The sequence below is a fragment of the Mus musculus genome, chromosome 8, assembly GCF_000001635.26.
Source record: "Mus musculus strain C57BL/6J chromosome 8, GRCm38.p6 C57BL/6J".
In the NCBI taxonomy this organism is placed as follows: domain Eukaryota; kingdom Metazoa; phylum Chordata; class Mammalia; order Rodentia; family Muridae; genus Mus; species Mus musculus.
The window spans coordinates 19,903,129-19,925,628 of record NC_000074.6 but is presented as its reverse complement, the minus strand read 5'-3'; the positions used below and the strand labels follow the sequence as shown (position 1 = coordinate 19,925,628).

At 38.8% G+C, this 22,500-nt stretch overlaps 1 protein-coding gene across 1 annotated transcript in view; it reads right to left on the bottom strand.

The window, feature by feature from the left end:
* Window positions 1-22,251, bottom strand: part of 9530057J20Rik (RIKEN cDNA 9530057J20 gene) — a 31,953-nt gene extending 9,702 nt beyond the window's left edge. Inside the window, exons 1-9 of the mRNA XM_030243910.1 lie at window positions 22,123-22,251; window positions 21,119-21,292; window positions 20,162-20,244; window positions 19,081-19,239; window positions 18,307-18,359; window positions 5,648-5,684; window positions 3,968-4,029; window positions 1,779-1,812; window positions 1,244-1,286 (exon numbers count right to left, since the gene is read on the bottom strand). Of these exons, the coding sequence (XP_030099770.1) occupies window positions 1,244-1,286; window positions 1,779-1,812; window positions 3,968-4,029; window positions 5,648-5,684; window positions 18,307-18,359; window positions 19,081-19,239; window positions 20,162-20,244; window positions 21,119-21,160 (513 nt within the window). The 5' untranslated portion in view covers window positions 21,161-21,292; window positions 22,123-22,251. The remainder of the gene's footprint in view (window positions 1-1,243; window positions 1,287-1,778; window positions 1,813-3,967; window positions 4,030-5,647; window positions 5,685-18,306; window positions 18,360-19,080; window positions 19,240-20,161; window positions 20,245-21,118; window positions 21,293-22,122) is intronic.
* Between the last annotated feature and the right edge of the window lie 249 nt (window positions 22,252-22,500).

The following is a 22,500-nucleotide window of genomic DNA, read 5'->3' as shown; positions in this document are numbered from 1 at the left end:
AATATTTTCTAATACGCTTATCTATTTTCAAATTGCTAGGATATCATCAAGATGTAAAAATATTTAGGCTAAAATAGATTAAGAGAAAATCATGAAATGAGAAACAGGATATTGTTCTTCCGGGTTGAGACTAAGCTTAATTCATTATGTGCCCAATTTTCTCCATCTTATATAAGATGATCATTAATATTGCTAAAACCTCTTTTGGCATTCTTTCTCCTCCATTGCTGGGGGGAACAAAATGCACAGTTTACCATTTTAAATAAATGCCAGTTAAATTGCCACTGCTATCCTTATCATAGTACCTGTGGAACTACTTTATAGAAACACATTGGATCACTTAGTCACATTCAAAAATCATTAAAATGTCACTTATCAGTCACACATCCCCTCACTCTAGGGCTAGAGGTTATACAGAAACAAGTTTCCTAAACTCCAGTATCTCATAGTGATTAAGTAGCCTCATTCTGAATATGGATGTATCTAAATAAAATACTACAATATTTTAAGTGTTTGAATATGGCACAAAGAATATACATGTATATTTCAAAAATAAGAAAAAAGAAGAACGTATATGGATGTATATAGCAATTGACTATCTGCTTCTAGAAATGCTGGCTAACTGGGGAAGGACAGTTATTGTTTAACTAGATGAAGAACTTTCAACATATCCTTATAAGAATCAAATAGAAAATGCTCTAATCTCTTCATAAGGCAAATTTGATGAACATAATTGCTAAATATCCACAATTTCTTCTCAGTCTAAAAACAGATGAAAGAGAGAAACCAAAGAGAGGCTCTCATATATGATCCTGAAATAGGAGTGCCCAAGGGTAGATAAAACTTATGAGCATTCTGCTGGGGGTAAAGGCACTTTGGAGATTGCTGGATCATTGAAATATCTGGACTTACTAAATGGTATTCTGGTCTATTATCACGGTCACATTTTTAAATCAGTCTAATGTGTATTCATTTCTGCAAACATTACTTTGTCAAACATCAAACACCTTCTATTATGTGAGAACTGCACTCAGTCTTCTCTCCCTATGTCTCTTGAGTCCATTCTCATGTTGGGCCACTACTACCCATAAGGACTTACTGCTCACTTGCAATTGATAGAAAGATCCACATCTACAATATGGTTTTCTCTGAATCACCTTTTCCATATAAAACTGGGATAGTTAGACTACTGCTGAATTAAGACAATTCATAAGAGACTTGATTTCACAGAGAAGCATTTTACCTTGATACAGGAAGTATACCTGACATCTTCTGCTTTTGAACACCTAAAAACAACAATGGGAGGTTTGTCAGGGAGCCATTAGAATGCAAATATGCAACCTTCTTTCAACATTAGATGTGTGGCTGGATCTCTTGTTCATGGAGAAAAACCCCAGGCTAACTATCCAGTAAACTTTAGGGATTCTCTGACACCACCTCCAGTCTCACCATAAGGGCCCCAGCATACAGCAGCACATGAGACTGTCAGACCTCATGTGGATTCTGGGTATCCAAACTCTCATTCTCACACATGAATAGCAAGCACTTTATCCATTGGATCTTCGACCTAGCTATGGATCCTTTTCAGCATTTCATGCTGCATGAGAGATATCATCAGTAATTTCAACATGGTTTGCTCTATAAATAATTATTCAGCTTGTGATTATAGAAAAGTAAAGAGCTGAAATTGTCTTACACAGAGGCAAAGACAGTGTCAGGCTCTGAATTTCATATTTTCTACAGATTAATATATTATAAACTGCACACTACATTCTTACCACAGTGATGTTCTTCTTGTAATTTTCTCATTAACTACAAAAGAGGGAGGCAAAATTTGTCTTTAAACAATGGTAGCCAGTGCTGAAGCAAATATTTTTGTGACCTGATATGCTTTGACACCATTTATGAAAAGCTTTTAAGATGAATATTGATTTGTAAGCAATAAATATACTAGAACTCTTCCTTTCTTCATTCTTGTATTTTTAAAATAAAAAAAGAAAATTTTATCTAAAGTTACTATTTATAATTAATTGTGCAAAATACCTACAATCCTGAGCCCTATCAGACACAAAAAGTGTCATCTTAGCCTGAAGTGTTATTCCACAGTGAATTGTGTTGCCATTGCTGCTTTCTGTCTCTGCCCTAGGGATGCTGGCACAACTCTAAGTGAGCAAACTCATCTTGGACAGAAGTGAAGGGACTTCTCCAAGTATTGACTTGAACTTTCTTCACTGAGGGGAAATATCCATTCCTACAACAGGGAAGCTCAGTCTATGGCTATGCAACATAGCCAAATACAGGAGACCCAAAGCCCTTTGCAAAGGATTTCCAGCTGCAAGTGTGATAAAGCTCTAGAGAGATCAGTGTGTTACTCTACTCTAGATCTTCTGAGGAAGATCCTAAAGGCCCTCAGTTCTAGCACTGGTCCCTAGCTCATGTGCAATGCAAAGAAGCTCAGCATCAACTTCCATTGCTTCCCATCGCATGAGCTGCTGGAAAGACCCCCTTAGTAGCTATGCAAACTGAAGTATTACTCCAGAGAGAAGCATGGAAGACACAATGAAGCAGTAATTCCAAGGGACTAATGCCTCACATGAAACGTTTTTTTATTTATTTCTGCATATAAACCATTGAGTGACTCAGGTTTCACTATATGGAAAAAGCCTGCTCAGCAAACAAGCTAACAAATAAACAATTCTTGTTTACTTCCTTTGCAATATGTAAAACTCCACAGTACCCTGCTGGACATTGCCCATGGCCAGAGCACAGCCTTTGTCCCAAACAAGAAATGGGCTGAGAAAGTGAACCTCTGGAGGACCTTATGCTACACATGTATGGGGCCTCTGTCAATCCTTATCACCAGAAGAAAACTCTAATGCTAAAATAACTTAAAAGAAACTCACCCACATTACACTAATAGTATTTCATCCTATGCTTATGTGAAGAGAGCCATTTAGATTCCTCTACACTATTCTCTGGCTGGTGTTTTACAAAGGCAAAGTAGGTGCGAGAGATGCTGTGGTGACAGTTGCTGAAAGCATAAACTGTGTGGTATTTCTCCCACTGTGAGAATCATATTCAGACTGAACCAATGGGCCCTTCCATGCTATGCACTACAGGATGATAGGATTTTCTCAACCTTCCTCCTACTGTGGCAGTTTTTTCTGCAAATTATGTCTTGTAGCATGTAAACCAAGTATCACTATATATTTGGTAACTAATAGAACTACAGGGAAAAGGTGCTGTCAGAGTAGCCCATATGGAGGCTGTTGCATAGAATACTGAGAATGGCAGTTCTCATTCCACAGCACTACCAACAAAACTCACACAGCAGTCAGTTTTTTAAAAGTTCCTATTGAGCCAGTTATTTATTGTATCAGGATATTCACATTAAATGGAAGACAAATAAAAATAACCAGAAGACAATGTATAAATTATCGAATGAGTGGAAATTCAGAAATTCTATGATGGAAAAAAATCCAGAGTGCCCTTATGACATTAAGTCCTCAAAATACAGTGAAAGTAATTTAATACTCTATTTTTGTTTGCTTAACATAACCACATTTTATGGACACCGATACACATACAACAACATGCAGTCAGTAATATATATCAATTATAAAACTTAAGTAAAAATTCATTTCATACCAAAGTCAACTTGCTGTTATGTAACTAGAGAGGATCTACATTGTAGAATAGGTGAAAAATCTTTACTTCTAAAAAGATACTACATGCATCAGTAGTTCATTTTAAATAAACAAACATATTTCAGGTGATACAATTTGAATTTGAAATTTCTTTGAAACAATTCCTAAATAAACCTGAATCCTAAAAATGTTTGGCAGCAAATTAAGAAAGGCTATAACTACTATTGGCATATTTGATTTCCTTAGTTTCTATTCTAGCAGGAACAAAATTCTTTTTATGATTGGGATAGAATCAATAGAGTACTTACTCTTAAACTTACCTGTATTATACTGGACAGTGTTTTTCAAGATAGATTTAAGCTGTCCTGGTGGTCTTGCTTCACTGTGGCATATTTTAAGAATGTTATTTTAATATTCATATAAAAATTAATCAAAGAATTTGAATTCTTTGTTGTTTGATTTCCCAATTTATGCTACATAACAAACCAATAAAATCTATTAACTTGTTCTTCAACTAGTTGATTACATTTGGGGACACTTTCCTTACAACTTCTCCTCATATGGGAGAAGTTAGCATACAAAATATAGCCCTACAAAACCACTCACAGATACAGACAAGCACGCGTGCACACATGCATACATACTAGTACCTCTTCAGCCTTTGTTTTAACAGCTTACAGATTTTTTGTTTTTAATGTATTCACTCAATTTCAGTCTTTGCTCCTGGAAGGGCAAAGTACTTCTCTCATGATACTTTGTGCATATTTCATTGATTATGATGTTACCACACAAGAGGATGCTTTGTGCATCATCAAGTAGATTTCTAGAACTCTAAACAACCCACCACAGCTTTCATAATGTTCAAGCTGCTCCTTCTGTTCTCATGTATGACTGAGTCCTGATATCGTAGTCTGCTTGTTTCTATTCCAAACAAGCATTTCTAGGAACATAATAAGATAGTAACAAGAGCAAAGCACAATAAAATTTAGTTGACACTTGCAGTTTTACTGTGGAACCGTTTAGGATTCCAAATAGAAGTCAACATGTGTATTTTTCAAGGAGTTTCTGAAGAGTTTTAAGTACTGAAGATTTTTGAATCTTCACTTTCAACATTACCTTTGATGATTTTGGGAATTTTCAAACATGGATTCAGTAAGCTATTTAATAATGTTTTGAAAATGTTTGTTGATACATAGCACAAATAAAGAGGACAATATAATTGTCCTCTCTTGTGGAAGTAATGAATCCTAATGAGCACAGAATTACCTTGAAATACAACTTTTCATTTTCTATCAAACCAGTGTCTAACCTAGCATCCTGGACAGGAGTGGATGGGCCTTCAACTCTATGGTCATGTCTAACTGATGTGGAAGACAAATGCCCTCTTTATAGAGAGATAATTATTAGTTACACTGTCATTCAGATAATCAATTGAGAGTCAAAGGAATCATTCCGGTGGAAAACAGATCATGTGAACAGATCATTGATGGATGGAACATTCTGGAAGACATGGGTGTCTTCTAACAGCTATGAAAGATGCTACACCTGACAAAAAAGGTCCTTTGCATGTAAAGTAAAGCTCTGTCAGAAGTGGAAAGAAATTTGTTGGCATCCTGTAGTGATGACTGACAACTGAGAATCATCCTAAATTATGTAAACTCTCAGACAAGAGAAATGCCTGAAATGATAGCTCCTAGTGTGGGTCTTAGTTCACGAACTGAATCCAGTAAGGCTTTGAAAAACCAGTGAATCTTAGATGGACATCCATATGCATAGCTAATCCCAGGAGGCTCTTTTTCCAAACTTCAGAGTTGGTTCTTGGAAATGGTGGGTGACTATCGTGTTCATGTTCCTATGAACTACACTGAGCAAGTTTCCAAGCTAAAAAATATATTCATAATATTGTGGGACTTGTAAGACACAGGTCTCAAAGTACTCACAACAAGAATTTGCTTCTTATTTTTGAATTTACCTACTACTAATGAATTGTTAAACCTTACCAGGACAAAGGCCTTTCCTCTTTAAAGTATAAGACTTCTGAAAAGAAAAACAAAATATATCTTATTACAACTATAGAAAAACATTACATATAAAAATGATCAGAATCATTGTTAGTATCAATTTCTATGAGACCAATCTAGAGACTATTCAAGAGTAAATATCCACTTTTAGCAAATTACTTTGCATAGAAATATTCATTCCCTGTATATTTCAAATTGAAGACGACAATAATTTATCAAACATTAATGCCTAACAATATACACACATACACATTTGTAATGATCCTAAATGAACTCTCACAGTCTGATAGCGAGGACAATCCTGACCAGAATAAACAACTGTTTCAAAAATAACTTCTTGTGATTCTTTTTAACTCTAGGCTAATGGTTCTGGAAAGAATTATAGATTGAGTCTGGTGGCACACAATTTGAATCTCAACACTTAGGAGGCAAAAGCAGATGGAGAAACTGTGACTCCCTGGACAAACAGAGCTATATTTAGTGAGACCGTGTCTCAACCCCTCCCCTAAAAAGAGTAAAGTCCAGAGCTGATCTTAAAGATGTTCTCCCCTGAGTGCCAGTCTTTGGCTACAATTAAACCCACATTAAGCAGGCCTGCTGCAGCAGGAACATCCACTGCTCTGCCCAGTTTCCTGGAGACATACACTGTCACCTGATTTCCAATGTCCAGGCAAAGGCAGCCCACCTCAGGACGCCTGTGACAGAAACTACCCGGGATAACCAGTTGGCTAAAGGCCAACATAAGAACACAATCAAAGAGAACTAAATCAATATGACATATCCACAGCCCAGGTATTCTACTATAGCAAGCTCTGGATATCCTAACACAATCAAAGCACAGTAAAATGTCTTTAAATCCAGTCTTATGAAGATGATAGAGGCCTTTAAATGGGGAAATTAATAAATCCCTTAAGTATACAGGAAAATAGAATCAAACAGGTGAAGAAAATGAATAAAACAATCCAATATCTACAAATGGTAAATGAAGCAGTAAAGAAAATACAAACTCAGGGAACCTTGGAGATGGAAAACCTAAGAAGGACAACAGAGACAGAAGCACAGCCAACAGAGCAAAAATAATGGAAGAGATGATCTCAGGCATAGATGATATAACAAAAGAAAATGTTAAACCTAAAACAATTTCTGACTCAAAGTATTCAGGTAATCTGTGACACTCTAAAAAAATCTTTTTATGAATAATGGGAATAAACAACAAGTCAAGAGACTACCAGCTCGAAGGACAAGGAAATATTTTCAACAAAATCATAAAAGAAAATTCACCCAAACTAAAGAAAGAATGCCTACCAACGTAGAAAAAGCTTACAAAACACCAACTTCATTGGTGTTCTCAACACATAATCATCTTCCCTCCACATACATCAAAATAACAGGAATTAAAAATCATTGGTTATTGGTAGCTCTCAACACCAGTAAAGTCATTTTCCACAATAAAAAGATATAAGCTGACAGACTGGATATGAAGTCAGGATCTATCATTCTGCTTCATGCAAGAAACATACCTTGGCAAACATACAGAGATATTACCTAAGAATGAAGGACTGTAAAAAGTTTTCCCAAGAAAAGGTACTCAGGATGAAAGCTAAGGAGCAATTGTAATATCTAAATAAAAGAGACTTTCAACCAAAATGAATCAAAAGAGATAGGGAAGGATATTTCACACTCATCAAAGAAAAACACACCAAGATGACTTCTCAATTCTGAATCCCCACATTTACAACTTAAATCCTACTTTTAAAGGTGCTAATGGGGGTTGGGGGGCACAAAGCTAGCAGTGCACAAGCAGTAGAACAGATGAGACAGTGTTCTTTCTGCCTCCATCTGCACCCAGGAGCTGGGGCTGTTCCACGGCCCTCTGTGCATGGGCCCTGCCAGGGTGAGCTGGTCTCCCAGAAGTGCTGACACAGACTTACAGGCCCACAGGAGGGACAAGCTCAACCCAGAGACAGCAAGACCAACTAACACCCCAGATAACCAGATGGCAAAAGGCAAGCCCAAGTACCTAACCAACAGAAAAAAGGTTACATGGCATCATCAGGATCCAGTTCTCACACAAGAGCAAGTCCTGGATACCCCAACATACCGGAAAAGCAAGATTTGGATTGAAAATCACATCTCATGATGCTGTTAGAGGACTTTCAGGAGGAAATAAATAAGTCCCTTAAAGAAATACAAGAGAACATCGGAAAACAGGTAAAAGAACTTAAAGAAAAAACACAAAATTCCCTTAAATCATTACATGGAAACAAACAAACAGGCAAAGGAATTGAACAAAACCACCCAGGATCCAAAAATAGAAGTAGAAACAAAAAAAGATACCACAAAGGGAGACAGCTCTGGAGATAGAAAACCTAGGAAAGAGGTCAGGAGTTATAGATGCAAGCAACACCAACAAAATACAAGAGATAGAAGGGAGAATCTCAGGTGCAGAAGACCATAGAAATCATTAACACAACAGTCAAAGACAATGCAAAATGCAAAACAAAACAACAACAACAACAACAACAAAACTCCTAAGCCAAAACATCCAGGAAATCCAGGAAAAAATGAGAAGACCACACCTAAGGATAATAGGTATAGAATAGAGTGAAGACCCCCAATTTAAAGGGCCAGTAAATATCTTCAACAAAACTATAGAAGAAAACTTACTTAATCAAAAGAAAGAGATGACCATGGACATACAAGAAGCCTACAGAACTCCAAGTAGATTGGACCAGAAAAAAAAATTCCACCTGTCATATAATAATCAAAACACCAAATGCATAAAACAAAGAAAGAATATTAAAAGCAGTAAGGGAAAATGGTCAAGTAATATATAAATGCATAACTATCAGAATTACACCAGACTTCTCGCCAAAGAATATGAAAGCCACAAGATCCTGGGCTTATGTCATATAGACCCTAAGAGAACACAAATGCCAGCCCAGGGTACAATACCCAATAAAAATCTCAATTCCCATAGATTGAGAAACCAAGGTATTCCATGACAAAAACACATTTACAGAATATGATTCCATAAATCCAGTCCTTCAAAGGATGATAAATCCCAGAAGATGGAGAGATCTACCATGCTCATTGGCAGGATTAATATAGTCAAAATGGCTATCCTGCCTAAAGCAATCTACAGATTCAATGCAATCCCCATCAAAATTCCAACTGAAATCTTCACTGAGTTAGAAAGGGCAATTTGCAAATTCACCTAGAATAACAAAAAACCTAGGATAGCAAAAAGTCTTCTCAGTGATAAAAGAATCTCTGGTGGAATCACCATGCCTGACCTAAAGCTGTACTACAGAACAATTGTTATAAAAACTGCCTGGTACTGGGATAGCAACAGACAGGTAGACCAATGGAATAGAACTAAAGACCTAGAAATGAACCCAAACACCTATGGCCACTGGATCTTTGACATTGGAGCTAAAACGATCCAGTGGAAAAAAGACAGCATTTTCAACAAATGGTGCTGGCACAACTGGCTCTTATCATGTAGAAAAATGCGAATTGATCCATTCTAATCTCCGTATCTCCTCAAGTCTAAGTGGATCAAGGAAATCCACATAAAACCAGAGACACTGAAACTTATAGAGGAGAAAGTGGGGAAAAGCATCGAAGATATGGGCACAGGGGGAAAAAATTCCTCAATAGGACAGCAATGGCTTGTGCTGTAAGTTTGAGAATTGACAAATGGGACCTCATAAAATTGCTAAGCTTCTGTAAGGCAAAAGACACTGTCAATAGGACAAAACAGCAATCAACAGATTGGGAAAAGATCTTTACTAATTCTACAGCTGATAGAGGGCTAGTATCCAATGTATACTAAGAACTCAAGATGTTAGACTCCTGAGAACCGTTCAGAATGGCTAAGATCAGAAACTCAGGGGAGAGCAGTTGTTGGTGAGGATGTGAAGAAAGAGGAACATTCCACCATTGCTGGTGGGATTGAAAACTGGTACACCCACTCTGGAAATCAGTTTGGTGATTCCTCAGAAAATTGGACATAGTACTAATCAGAGGACTCAGCAATATCACTCCTGTGTATATACCCAGAAGATGCTCCAACTCATAATAGGGACACATTCTCCATTACATTCATAGCAGCCTTATTTATAGTAGTCAGAAGCTGGAAAGAACCCAAATGTCCTTCAAAAGAGAAATGGATACACAAAGTGTGGTACATTTACACAATGGACTACTACTCAGCCATTAAAAAGGGTGAATACATGAAGTTCTTAGTCAAATGAATGGAACTAGTAAATATTATCCTGAGTGAGGTAACCCAATCACAAAAGAACACACATGGTATGTACTCACTGATAATTGGATATTAGCCTAGAAGTTCAGAATACCCAAGATACAATTCACAGAATACATGAAGCTCAAGAAGAATGAAGACCACAGTGTGACTACGTCAGTTCTTCTTAGAAGAGGGATCAAAATACCCATGGGAGGAGATACAGAGACAATGTTTGGAGCAGAACCTGAAGGAAACGCCATCCAGTTACTGTCCCATCAGGGAATCCAGCCCATATACAATTACCAAACCCAGACACTATTGTGGATGCCAACAAGTGCTTGCTGACAGGAGCCTGATAGAGCTGCCTCCTGAGAGGCTCTGCAGTGTCTGACAAATACAGAGGTAAATGCACACAACCAACCATTGGACTGAGCACAGGGTCTCCAATGGAGGAGCTAAGAAAGGACACAAGGAGCTGAAGGAGTTGGCAGCTCCATAGGAGGAACAACAATATGAACCAACCAGTAACTCCAGAGCTCCCAGGGACTAAACCACCAACCAAATAGTACACATGGTGGGACTCATGGCTCCAGCCGCATATGTAACAGAGAATGGACTTGTGGGACATCAAGGAGAGGAGAGGCCCTTGGGCTTGTGATGGGCCCCAGTGTAGGGGAATGCCAGGACAGGGAAGCAGTAGTCGGTGGGTTAGTGGGCAGGGGGAGGAGGGATGGGATTGGGGTGGTGGTGGTGGAGGCGAAATGAGGAAAGAGGATAAAGTTTGAAATGCAGATAAAGAAAATAAATAAGTAAATTCAAAAAATAATGTGAATGACTGAAAACAATTGGATTAAATTAAAAAATATATATAAGAATTGTAGTCCGGAGACACAGCTCAACAGTTAAGCACACCCAGTGCTCTTCCAGAGGACTGCAGTTCAGTTCTCAGTACTGTCTCTAAAACTCCAACTCTAGGAGAATGCCTTCCTCTGGCTTCAAGGGTCACATGTGCACATAGAATTTTAAAAATAAAAATTATTCTTTAAAAATGGCAAAAGAGAATGTGGTATGTGTATACAATGAAATTCTATTCAACTATTAATAGTAAAGACATAATGAATTTTGCAGGCAGAAGGATAGAACTTGAGATTATCATCCTGAATGAAGTAACCCAGATCCGAAACATGGATGGTTTGTATTTACTTATAAATGGATATTAGTAATAAATTACAGGATAACCATACCATATTCCACAGACCAAAAGGAGATAAACAAGGGGTAAGGACCAAACAAAGTTGTTTGAACCTGACTTAGAACAGAGAATAAAATAGTCATAGGAGCAAAATGGAAGGAGAGAACTAGGTGGGAGTGGGGATGGTCAGGGAAATGGGGTGTTTCAGTATCAGATGTACGGAGACACAGGGGAGATGACCTGATGTCCATGAGAATGAAGGGATATCCGCAGGTGGCAGGGGTTGGGGTTTGGGACATAATTCACATGCTTGTCACATTGCATGGTGAAAAAAAAAACTTTGATAAAATCAAACACCCCTTCATGTTGAAAGTCTTGGAGATTTCAGTGATAAAATTTGCACATCTAATCAAAATATGACAAGTCAATAGCCAACAACTTAAATGGAGAGAAACTTAAGAGACTAAACAACGCTGGCCACATACATAAGAGACCTCAAACAATCTACCAAAGAATGCCTACACTAAAGGTGATAAACACCTACAGCAAAATGACTGAATAAAAAAAATTGACCCAAAGAAATCAGTAGCCCTCCTTTATACAAAAGATAAAAGGGACAAGAAATGAAACCTTTCACAATAGCCACAGATGATCTAAAATATCTCAGTATAACTCTAACCAACCTACTGAGAGACATGTCTACCAAAAACTTCAATTCCCTGAAAAAGAAGTTGAAGAAAACATCTGAAGATGGAAAGATCTCCTGTGCTCATGGATGGACAGGATTAACATGGTGAAAATAGCCACTTTACCAAAACCATCTTCCCACCAAGTACATTTCCCACCAAAATTCCAACACAATTACTTACAGAATGAGAAACAGCAATTCTTAGCTTCCTATCAAAAACAAAAATTGCAAGATGACTATATACAATAAAATAATTCCTGGATGTATCATCATCCCTGGTCTCAAGACGTACCACAGAGCAATCAGAATAAAAACTGCATGGTATACCTATGGAAATGAACAAGTTGGTCAGTGGAATCAAATCGAAGACCCAGAAATAAGTCACACACCCACCAACACTTGATTTTGACATAAAAGTCATACAATGGAAAAAAAGAAAGAAAATATCTTCAACAAATGTTGCAGGTCTAACTGGACGTCTACAAGAGGATGAATGCATATAGACCTATATTTATCCCCCAGCACAAAACTTGAGTTCACAGGCACCAAAGACCTCTAGACCACTAAACCAGATACACTAAATTTGCTAGGAGACAAGGTGGGAAATATCCTTGATACATTGGTTCAGTAGACAATTTTCTGAACAGAACACCAATGTCTCAGGCTCTAAGATCAATACTTGAAACATAGGGACTCATGAAACTGAAAAACTTCTGCAAGACAAAGGACATTGTCAATAGGAAAAAATGGAAGCCTACATATTGGGAAAAGATACCCACCAACCCTACACTTGAGAGAGAACTAAAGTCCAAAATATATAAAGAACACAAGAAGTTAGGAACTCATAAATCAATTTAAAAATGGGGTAAATAGCTAAACAGAGAATTAAACAGAGGAATCTCAGAAGTTTGAGAAACACCTGAATGTTCAAAGTCTTCAGTCCTCAGTGAAATGAAAATCAGAAGGACTCGAAGAATCCACCTTACACCAGTCAGAATGGCTAAAATCAAAACCTGGAGTGACAGCACAAGCTGGTAAGAATATTGGGCAAGGGGAACACTCTTCTATTGCTGGTGGGAGGGCACATGTTTACAACCCCTTTTGAAAAGTAATTTGGGGGACACCCCCAAGGAACCACACAGGATTCCCCACGGGATCCTAAGACCTCTGGTGAGTGGAACACAGTGTCTGCTCCAATCCAATCGCTCGGGACCTGAGACTGCATTAATTAAGGAAGGAGATAACCCGGCCTGATCAGGGGCACAAGTCCCTTCCGGTTCACTCCAGCAGTGGAGTTCCTTGTGCGCGGAGTTTCTGGACACCCCCAAGGTCCTCACAGGACCCTCCATGGGATCTTAAGACTTCTGATGAGTGGAACACAACTCCTGCCAGGAGGCAGTTTCGAACACCAGATATCTGGACACCTGCAATGCAAGAGGAGAGCTTGCCTGCAGAGAGTACTCTGACCACTGAAACTAAGGATAGAGCTAGTCTCCCAGATCTGCTGATAGAGGCTAAAATAATCACCTGAGGAACAAGCTCTAACCAGAGACAACTATAACAACTAGCTCCAGAGAATACCAGATGGCGAAAGGCAAACGAAAGAATCCTACTAACAGAAATCAAGACCACTCACCATCATCAGAACGCAAGGGCGAAATCAACCAAGTGTAAACAAGAAGAACTATTCAAAGAATTAATCAAATGAGGAGTTGGTTCTTTGAGAAAATCAACAAGATAGATAAACTCTTAGCTAGACTCACTAGAGGGCACAGGGACAGCATCCTAATTAACAAAATCAGAAATGAAAATGAAAAGGGAGACATAACAACAGATCCTGAAGAAATCTAAAACACCATCAGCTCCTTCTACAAAAGGCTATACCCAACAAAACTGGAAAACCTGGAAGAAATGGACAAATTTCTAGACAGATACCAGGTACCAAAATTAAATCAGGATCAAGTTACCGATATAAACAGACCCATAACCCCTAAAGAAATAGAAGCAGTCATTAATAGTCTACCAGCAAAAAAAAAAAAAAAAAAAAAAAAAAAAAAGCCCAGGACCAGATGGGTTTAGTGTAGAGTTCTATCAGACCTTTAAAGAAGATCTAATCCAGTTCTGCACAAACTATTCCACAAAATAGAAGTAGAAGGTACTCTACCCAACTCATTCTATGAAGCCACAATTACTCTGATACCTAAACCACAGAAAGATCCAACAAAGATAGAGAACTTCAGACCAATTTCCCTTATGAATATCGATGTAAAAATACTCAATAAAATTCTCGCTGACTGAATCCAAGAACACATTAAAGCAATCATCCATCCTGACCAAGTAGGTTTTATTCCAGGGATCCAGGGATGGTTTAATATACAGAAATCCATCAACGTAATCCATTATAAAAACAAATTCAAAGACAAAAACCACATGATCATCTCGTTAGATGCAGAAAAAGCATTTGACAAGATCCAACACCCATTCATGATAAAAGTCTTGGAAAGATCAGGAATTCAAGGCCCACACTTAAACATGATAAAAGCAATCTACAGCAAACCAGTAACCAACATCAAAGTAAATGGTGAGAAGCTAGAAGCAATCCCACTAAAATCAGGGACTAGACAAGGCTGCCCACTTTCTCCCTACCTCTTCAACATAGTACTTGAAGTCCTAGCCAGAGTGACCCTAAAAATTCCACCAGAGAACGCCTAAAACTGATAAACAGCTTCGGTGAAGTAGCTGGATATAAAATTAACTCAAAAAAGTCAATGGCCTTTCTCTACACAAAGGATAAATAGGCTGAGAAAGAAATTAGGGAAACAAAACCCTTCTCAGTAGTCACAATTAATATAAAATACATTGGCGTGACTCTAACTAAGGAAATGAAAGATCTGTATGATAAGAACTGCAAGTCTCTGAAGAAAGAAATTAAAGAAGATCTCAGAAGATGGAAAGATCTCCCATACTCATGGATTGGCAGGATCAACATTGTAAAAATGGTTATCTTGCTAAAAGCAATCTACAGATTCAAAGCAATCCCCATCAAAATTCCAACTCAATTATTAACGAATCAGAAAGAGCAATCTGCAAATTCATCTGGAATAACAAAAAACCTAGGATAGCAAAAACTCTTCTCAAGGATGAAAGAACCTCTGGTGGAATCACCATGCCTAACCTAAAGCTTTACTACAGAGCAACTGTAATAAAAACTGCATGGTACTGGTATAGAGACAGACAAGTAGACCAATGGAATAGAATTGAATACCCAGAAATGAACCCACACACCTATGGTCACTTGATCTTCGAGAAGGGAGCTAAAACCATCAAGTAGAAGAAAGACAGCATTTTCAACAAATGGTGCTGGGACAACTGGTTGTTAACATGTAGAAGAATGCAAATCGATCCATTCCTATCTCCTTGTACTAAGGTCAAATCTAAGTGGATCAAGGAACTCCACATAAAACCAGAGACACTGAAACTTATAGAGGAGAAAGTGGGGAAAAGCCTTGAAGATATGGCCACAGGGGAAAAATTTCTGAATAGAACAGGCTTGTGCTATAAGATCGAGAATTGACAAATGGGACCTCATGAAACTGCAAAGCTTCTGTAAGGCAAAAGACACCATCAATAAGACAAAAAGGCCACCAACAGATTGGGAAAGGACCTTTACCTCTCCTAAATCAGATAGGGGACTAATATCCAATATATATAAAGAACTCAAGAATTGGACTCCAGAAAATCAAATAACCCCATTAAAAAATGGAACTCAGAGCTGAACAAAGAATTCTCACCTGAGGAATACTGAATGGCTGAGAAGCACCTGAAAAAATGCTCAGCATCCTTAATCATCAGAGAAATGCAAATCAAAACAACCCTGAGATTCCATCTCACACCAGTCAGAATGGCTAAGATCAAAAATTCAGGTGACAGCAGATGCTGGCGTGGATGTGGAGAAAGAGGAACACTCCTCCATTGTTGGTGGGATTGCAAGCTTGTACTACCACTCTGGAAATCAGTCTGGCAGCTCCTCAGAAAATTGGACATAGTACTACCGGAGCATAGTGCAATACCTCTCCTGGGCATATATCCAGAAGATGTTCCAACCGGTAAGAAGGACACATGCTCCACTATGGTCATAGCAGCCTTATTTATAATAGCCAGAAGCTGGAAAGAACCCTGATGCCCCTCAACAGAGGAATGGATACAAAAAATGTGGTACATTTACACAATGGAGTACTACTCAGCTATTAATAAGAATGAATTTCTGAAATTCCTAGGCAAATGGATGGACCTGGAGGGCATCATCCTGAGTGAGGTAACATAATCACAAAAGAACTCAAATGATATGTACTCACTGATAAGTGGATATTAGCCCAGAAACTTAGTATACTCGAGATATAAGATACAATTTTCAAAACACATGAAACTGAAGAAGAACGAAGACCAAAGTGTGGACACTTTGCACCTTCTTAGAATTGGAAACAATCACCCATGGAAAGAGTCACAGAGACAATGTTTGGAGCTGAGACAAAAGGATGGACCATCTAGAGACTGCCATATCCAGGGATCCATCCCCTAATTAGCCTCCAAACGATGACACCATTGCATACACTGGCAAGCGTTGGCTGAAAGGACCCTGATATAGCTGACTCTTGTGAGACTAGGCCGGGGCCTAGCAAACACATAAGTGGATGCTCACAGTCAGCTATTGGATGGAGCACAGGGCCCCCAATGGATGAGTTAGAGAAAGTATCCGAGGAGCTAAAGAGGTCTGCAACCCTGCAGGTGCAACAACATTATGAACTAACTAGTACCCTGGAGCTCTTGACTCTAGCTGCATATGTATCAAAAGATGGCCTGGTCGGCCATCACTGGAAAGAGAGGCCCATTGGACACACAAACGTTATATGCCCCTGTACAGGGGAATGCCAGGGCCAAAAAATGGGAATGGGTGGGTAGGGAAGTGGTGGGGAGGGTATGGGGGAATTTTGGGATAGCATTCTAAATGTAATTGAGGAAAATACGTAATAATAAATAAATAAAATGATAATATAAAATTAGATTCTTAAGTATAAAAAAAAAGAAAAAAAAAGAAAAGTAATTTGGCAGGTTTTGTTGCTGTTGTTGTTGTTGTTGTTTTCTGAAAATTAGGAATAGTTCTACCTCAAGACACAGCTATATCACTCATGGGCATATACCCAAATGATGTTCCACCATACCATCTCAATAACTGTTGCTCAACTCTGTTAATAAAACCTTTATTTGTCATAGCCAGAAACAGGAAACAACCAAGATGGACTTTAACTGAAAAATAGATGAAGAAAATGTGGTATACCTACACAGTGAAATATCATTCCACTGCTTAAAACAAGGAATCCATGAAATTTGCAGGCAAATGGGTAGGCTTTGAAAATATCATCTGGAGTGATGTAATCCAAACCCAGAAACACAGGCATGGTATGTACTCACTTAGAATGAGTACTTTTTCAGACATAGTACAGGATAATCATGCTAAGATCCACAGACTTAAAGAAGCTAAAACACGAGGGCACAAAAGGAAAATGCTTGATTCTCACTCAGAAGGGAAAATAAAATAGACATTAGGATTTGATTTAGGGAGGGAAATTTGTGGGAGATGGAGAGGGAACTAAGGTGGGGAGCAAGAGTAGTGTGGTATCAGGGAGAAGAGATACCTGAGGAGAGGCACCTCTGTGATGAAACAAAGACCAGGGACTGTGGGGGCTCTTAGGAATCTATAGGGGTGAGTCAACTAGCAGCAGGTGATATGGAGCCCTAAGCAATCTTCTCCTGTAGCCAGAAGGGACTTCCAGTGGAAGGAGGGGAATACCAATGCCCTCACAAAAACATCAACCCAAAATTTATCCTACCTACAAGATATTCAGGGATTACAATGGAACAGAGATTAAGGGAATCGCCACCCAATAACTGGCCCAATTTGAGACCCACACTGTGGGAGAGAGCCAGGCTTTGACACCATTAATGATGTTCTGCTATGCTTGTAGACAGGAACCTAGGATAACACTTCTAAGAGGCTTCATCCAGCAGAGGATGGAAACAAATGTACAGAACCACAGACAAACATCAAGGGGAGTTTGGAGAGTCTTGTGGAAGAGTTGGGGAAGGACATTGAACTCAAAGGAGAACATTGTGACTGAGGGGTCAGGGACACCACAAGAAAACCTACACAATCAAGTAGCCTGGGCCCATGAGGGCTCACAGAGATTGAACCACCAATCAAAGAGCATGCATGGGCTGCACATAGACCCCCTCCCCATATGTAGGAGATGTGCAGCTTGGTCTTCATGTGGGTTCTCTATAAACTGAAGGGAGGACCGCTTCACACTGTTGTCTGCATTTGGATTCCTTTCTGCTAGTTGAGCTGCCTTTTCTGGAATCAGTGGGAAAGAAGCTTAATCTCTACTCTTCTTTAGGGTAATAGGACTGGCTACTATATACCATATTTATATTCACTATAAAAACCTTACCTTCATTGAACCTGACATGCTTCACTTCAGTTCTCTGAGCTGACGATCCAGTACTGTGACATAGATTTTAAAGTTAGCATTATTGTGCTATTCATAAGAAAAATATTTAGCAAGTGTTTTAAGTACTTTATATTTGTGTCCCTTCTGTATCTTACTTTAGATGTTTACAAACAACATTTTTTTGAATCAGGATCTCACTATGTATCCATGCTGGTCTGAAAACTGCTCTATGGAGCATGTTGGCCTTAACTCACAGAAATCTGTTCATGTCCTCCTTCCCAAGTTCTGGGATGCAATCCATGGGCCAACAAGACTAGACAAAACGTTGAATTCACTTTTCAGCAATTGACTATGATTGCTGACTGCTCTCCTCCCACCTTTTCTCAAGAGAAAATATGAGGAATACTTAGCTCTTAATTAAAACACAAACAAAAGTGCACGCGCACGCAAACACACAAACACACACACACACACACACTAAAAAGAATTAAAGACAAGATTGGGCATGCTCAGGTTGGTTTGGCTGTAGACACTTATGGAAGTCTAAAAGGAAGGATTCCAGGCCTGAATGAGATAGGAACTCCAGAGAATGACCAACCACCAGAATCAAATAACGTGAACCCTCAGGGCACTCAGAGATGGAACCATTAAACAAAGAACAAACATGGGTTGGACGGATATCTCCGAGCACCTATGTAGCAGAGGGGCAGCTAGGTCTTCACATGGGTCCCAATCAACTGGAATTGGGGTATCAAAAAAAGCTGTTCATCCTACCTCAGTTTTATTCTTCTAGCTGAGCTACTTTTTCTGTCCTCAGAGAGAGACGAAGTGCCAGGGTTTGGACATACAGGGAGTCCCAAACTGCTCAGAGGTGAAGTGGAGGAGGGGCAGGGAGAGACTGTGGGACTGGGTGACCAGGAGGGGGTCACTGAGCTAGATGTAAACATAAGAAAAAAATTAAATTAAATTTTTACAGAAATCATTAAAGTTTTGAAATGTGTCTTAAATCACAGAAAGAACTGTTATTTGGAAATAATGGCTCAACATAAACAACAGATATACATGTCTACTAAACAGAAAATTTCAGCATAAACAGATGTATTCCATATGGAAAAAGCATGTGGCATTGTAAGAGCAAACTCTTTCAGAGCTATATATTCACAGAATTCAGTGCAAGATTTATAACGCTAATTAAAGTAGTAGACTCTGCGGAAAGAAATGAACTACTTATATATCCACTATGAAAGCTCCATCTGAAATGGGGAAGAAAAATGTCTTGAACTGCCGAATCACCAAAGTTGCTGGGTACCTGTGCTAGGACAGTTTAAGAACATCTCCCAGTGAAAGGTAGTTTTCTGCTGACTTGGACATTTCAAGACTCAAACATCATTTGGAAACACTGCTTGGTACCTGTGATTACGTATGGTATAATTCTAAAGAAATGGCTTATGCTGTCATCTTTGAGGTCACAGGTTATAAGTTTTCAGACTTAGGGACTGTGGGTGTTTATCATGGTAGAACACTTGCCATAGACACCTATGGCTCTTAATTCAGTGACAAACACTTTCAAAAGTAAAAATACAATGGCTGTGGAGCAGCAACCGATCTTTGTTATCCTTTGGCTTGGTGGATGGCTCATGAGGTGAACTCCTGAACTAGGCAGTGATCCCTAGTGCATGCTGTTCTTTGTTGTGGTGAAACTGTCTCTTTTCCAGCTCCCACTTCATGTGTGCTAAGCTTCCTAACTATGTGCCTCTGAGTTTCTTGCAATCTCTCTATCATTTTAATACTCCTGACTTAAGCAATTGTCACCCTCAAGAGCAGCACTAAGATTGAAGAAAGGAAGAAACTGTACCTTTTTGCACACTTTGCTGCTAAAAATTCTACCATTTCAGGTTTCTGTTCAAATGTTGCAAGTTGCAATGGTGTCAAGCCATACTATAAAGGAAAAAAATAATGCATTTTACAAAACTACTTGTTTCTCAACAATCTGCTCATCAACGATTTTGTGAAGATAAGTAGACAAGAAAAGAGTCACAAGGGATCATTCATCCTACAACACCTGCTGCACTTTCCCACACACAGCTGTCTTTTCCCTTTGACACACCTTTTCCCTGTCCAACACTGCCTATAACAGGGCTCCCTTCCAGAACTCTCCCCAAACACTCAAGGATTGCAATCTTCTTAGCTCCGTGGAGTGGGGCCTCCATTGCCACAGCCCAGAATACAGAGTACACTGTGCTATGCCCCTGTTGAAGGAGTGTGCTCAGGAGGGGTCTGGGGCAGAGTTTCTCAACCTGTATTTCAAATATATTTCTTTTCTAAACTAAGAATTTATCTCAGAAGCTTGACAGCCTCTCCCATGTACATCAAAACTTTTTAAACCTTAAATAACTTTTTTGGCATATTTTCTCCAGTGACCAAATTTCTTCATTTGCCTGTTACCTCTCTCGTTTTCCAGTCTACCCTTATCCTAAGCCAAACACATATCAGTACCTTCTTTGCATCAACACATTTCTATTTATTCTACAATCACTTAACTTGAAATGAATTAATTTTATTGTCTGTGCGTATGTGATGTTTGTGTGGTCCTAAATCCTTTATTTTTGAATTTTAAAATCAAGGCCAATTCTGAGACAAAATACACTATTTTTTTGAATGAACTACCAAAAATATGAAAAAACATATTTGGTGAAAATAAAAGGGTTCCACTGAACAGATACAGTGAAAATGCATGAGCTTCTGTGTGTAGAAAATAGATGTGCGTGTCACTGCTAGAGGTGCCCTGGGAATGAAGTTGAGTGATCTTTACCTCTGTTTTGGCTTCAATGTCTACGTTGTGCTCAAGGAGCATTTTTACAATCCTTATGTTACCCCTGGATATAGCATGGTGGAAGGCTGTGTTCCCACTGGAATCTATCAGATTTGGATCCGCATTGTGGGTGAGCAATACGGAAGCACAATCCACATTGTCTCGTTGGGTGGCCTGTAAAATTGTACAAAGAAATACATCTTAAATTCAAGGAAGTCAAGAGAGATGTTTTCTACCATTGCACTGAATAGTTTCCCTAAAATAAAACATAGAGTTCCACTTCTGCATATTATCACTCTCTTTAGACACAAGGTCTTTCAAGAACCCCCAGGCTTGCTTGCCTAACTTTATAATCTCCCCACCACATCTCTTTCCCAGTGGTAGAGTTTAAGGATTCTGCCAACACACCTAGATATTCTAAGAATTCAGGCTCTGTGCTGGTTCGTTGTTGCAGTGCAGAGATTAGTTGTTTGGTTAGGTTTTTTGTTTGTAGGTTGGTTTTGTTTGTTTGTTTGTTTGTTTTTCTTTTTGCCAGTGTAACACAGGCTTAACACACCTACAAAGATTCTCACTTGAGGAAATGCCTCTATCAGACTGGCCTCTGGTTAACTATGTGGACTTTTTTTTTTTTTTTTAATTTTAAATTGAGATAGAAGTAGGAAAGTCTAGGTTTTAGGAGTTGGGGCATGCCTGGGACAAAGTCCTCAATTTTGTTAAAAAACAAAAACAACAACAACAACAAAAAGTAAACACCTGAGCAAGGCTTGGTAGAAGCCATGGAAAAGCTGCATTCTCCTGTGAACTCCAGTTCAGTTCTTCCCTCCAGTTCCTGATTTGAGCTCCTGCCCTGGTTCCCCTTGAGAATGATCTGTGATGTGTAAATGTAAGCCAAATAACCACTTCCTTTCCTGAGTTGTTTTTGGTCAGTGTTTTATCACAGCAAGAGAAACCAAACAAGGACAACCTCTATCCATTTCATGTCAAAACAGATGGCCAATAGCTACCTTAATCAAGGGTGTGCAGCCTTCATCATCCCGGATGTTAATGCTGGAATTATTTTCTAATAATAGTGTCACCACGTCTGGATGGTTGTGGGCACATGCATAATGCAGCGAAGTCCTGCAAATGGAAAGGACATTCCCAAATGCTAAATAAGAGCCCCATCTCCTTTAAGCACCACATACTATGAAGCAAATTTTCTTCTGATGTAAGAAAATAACTGGAATTGCCTTATTTATTTATAACTACTCAAATGTTCATTTACTGTGCTAGGGATAATGTGCATGGCTGTGTCCACATAAGGCAGGTGTTCTCTCACGACCTTCATCTTTGTACAAAGCATCATAGAAAAGTTCCCAGTAAGTTCATCTCAGCATGAATTC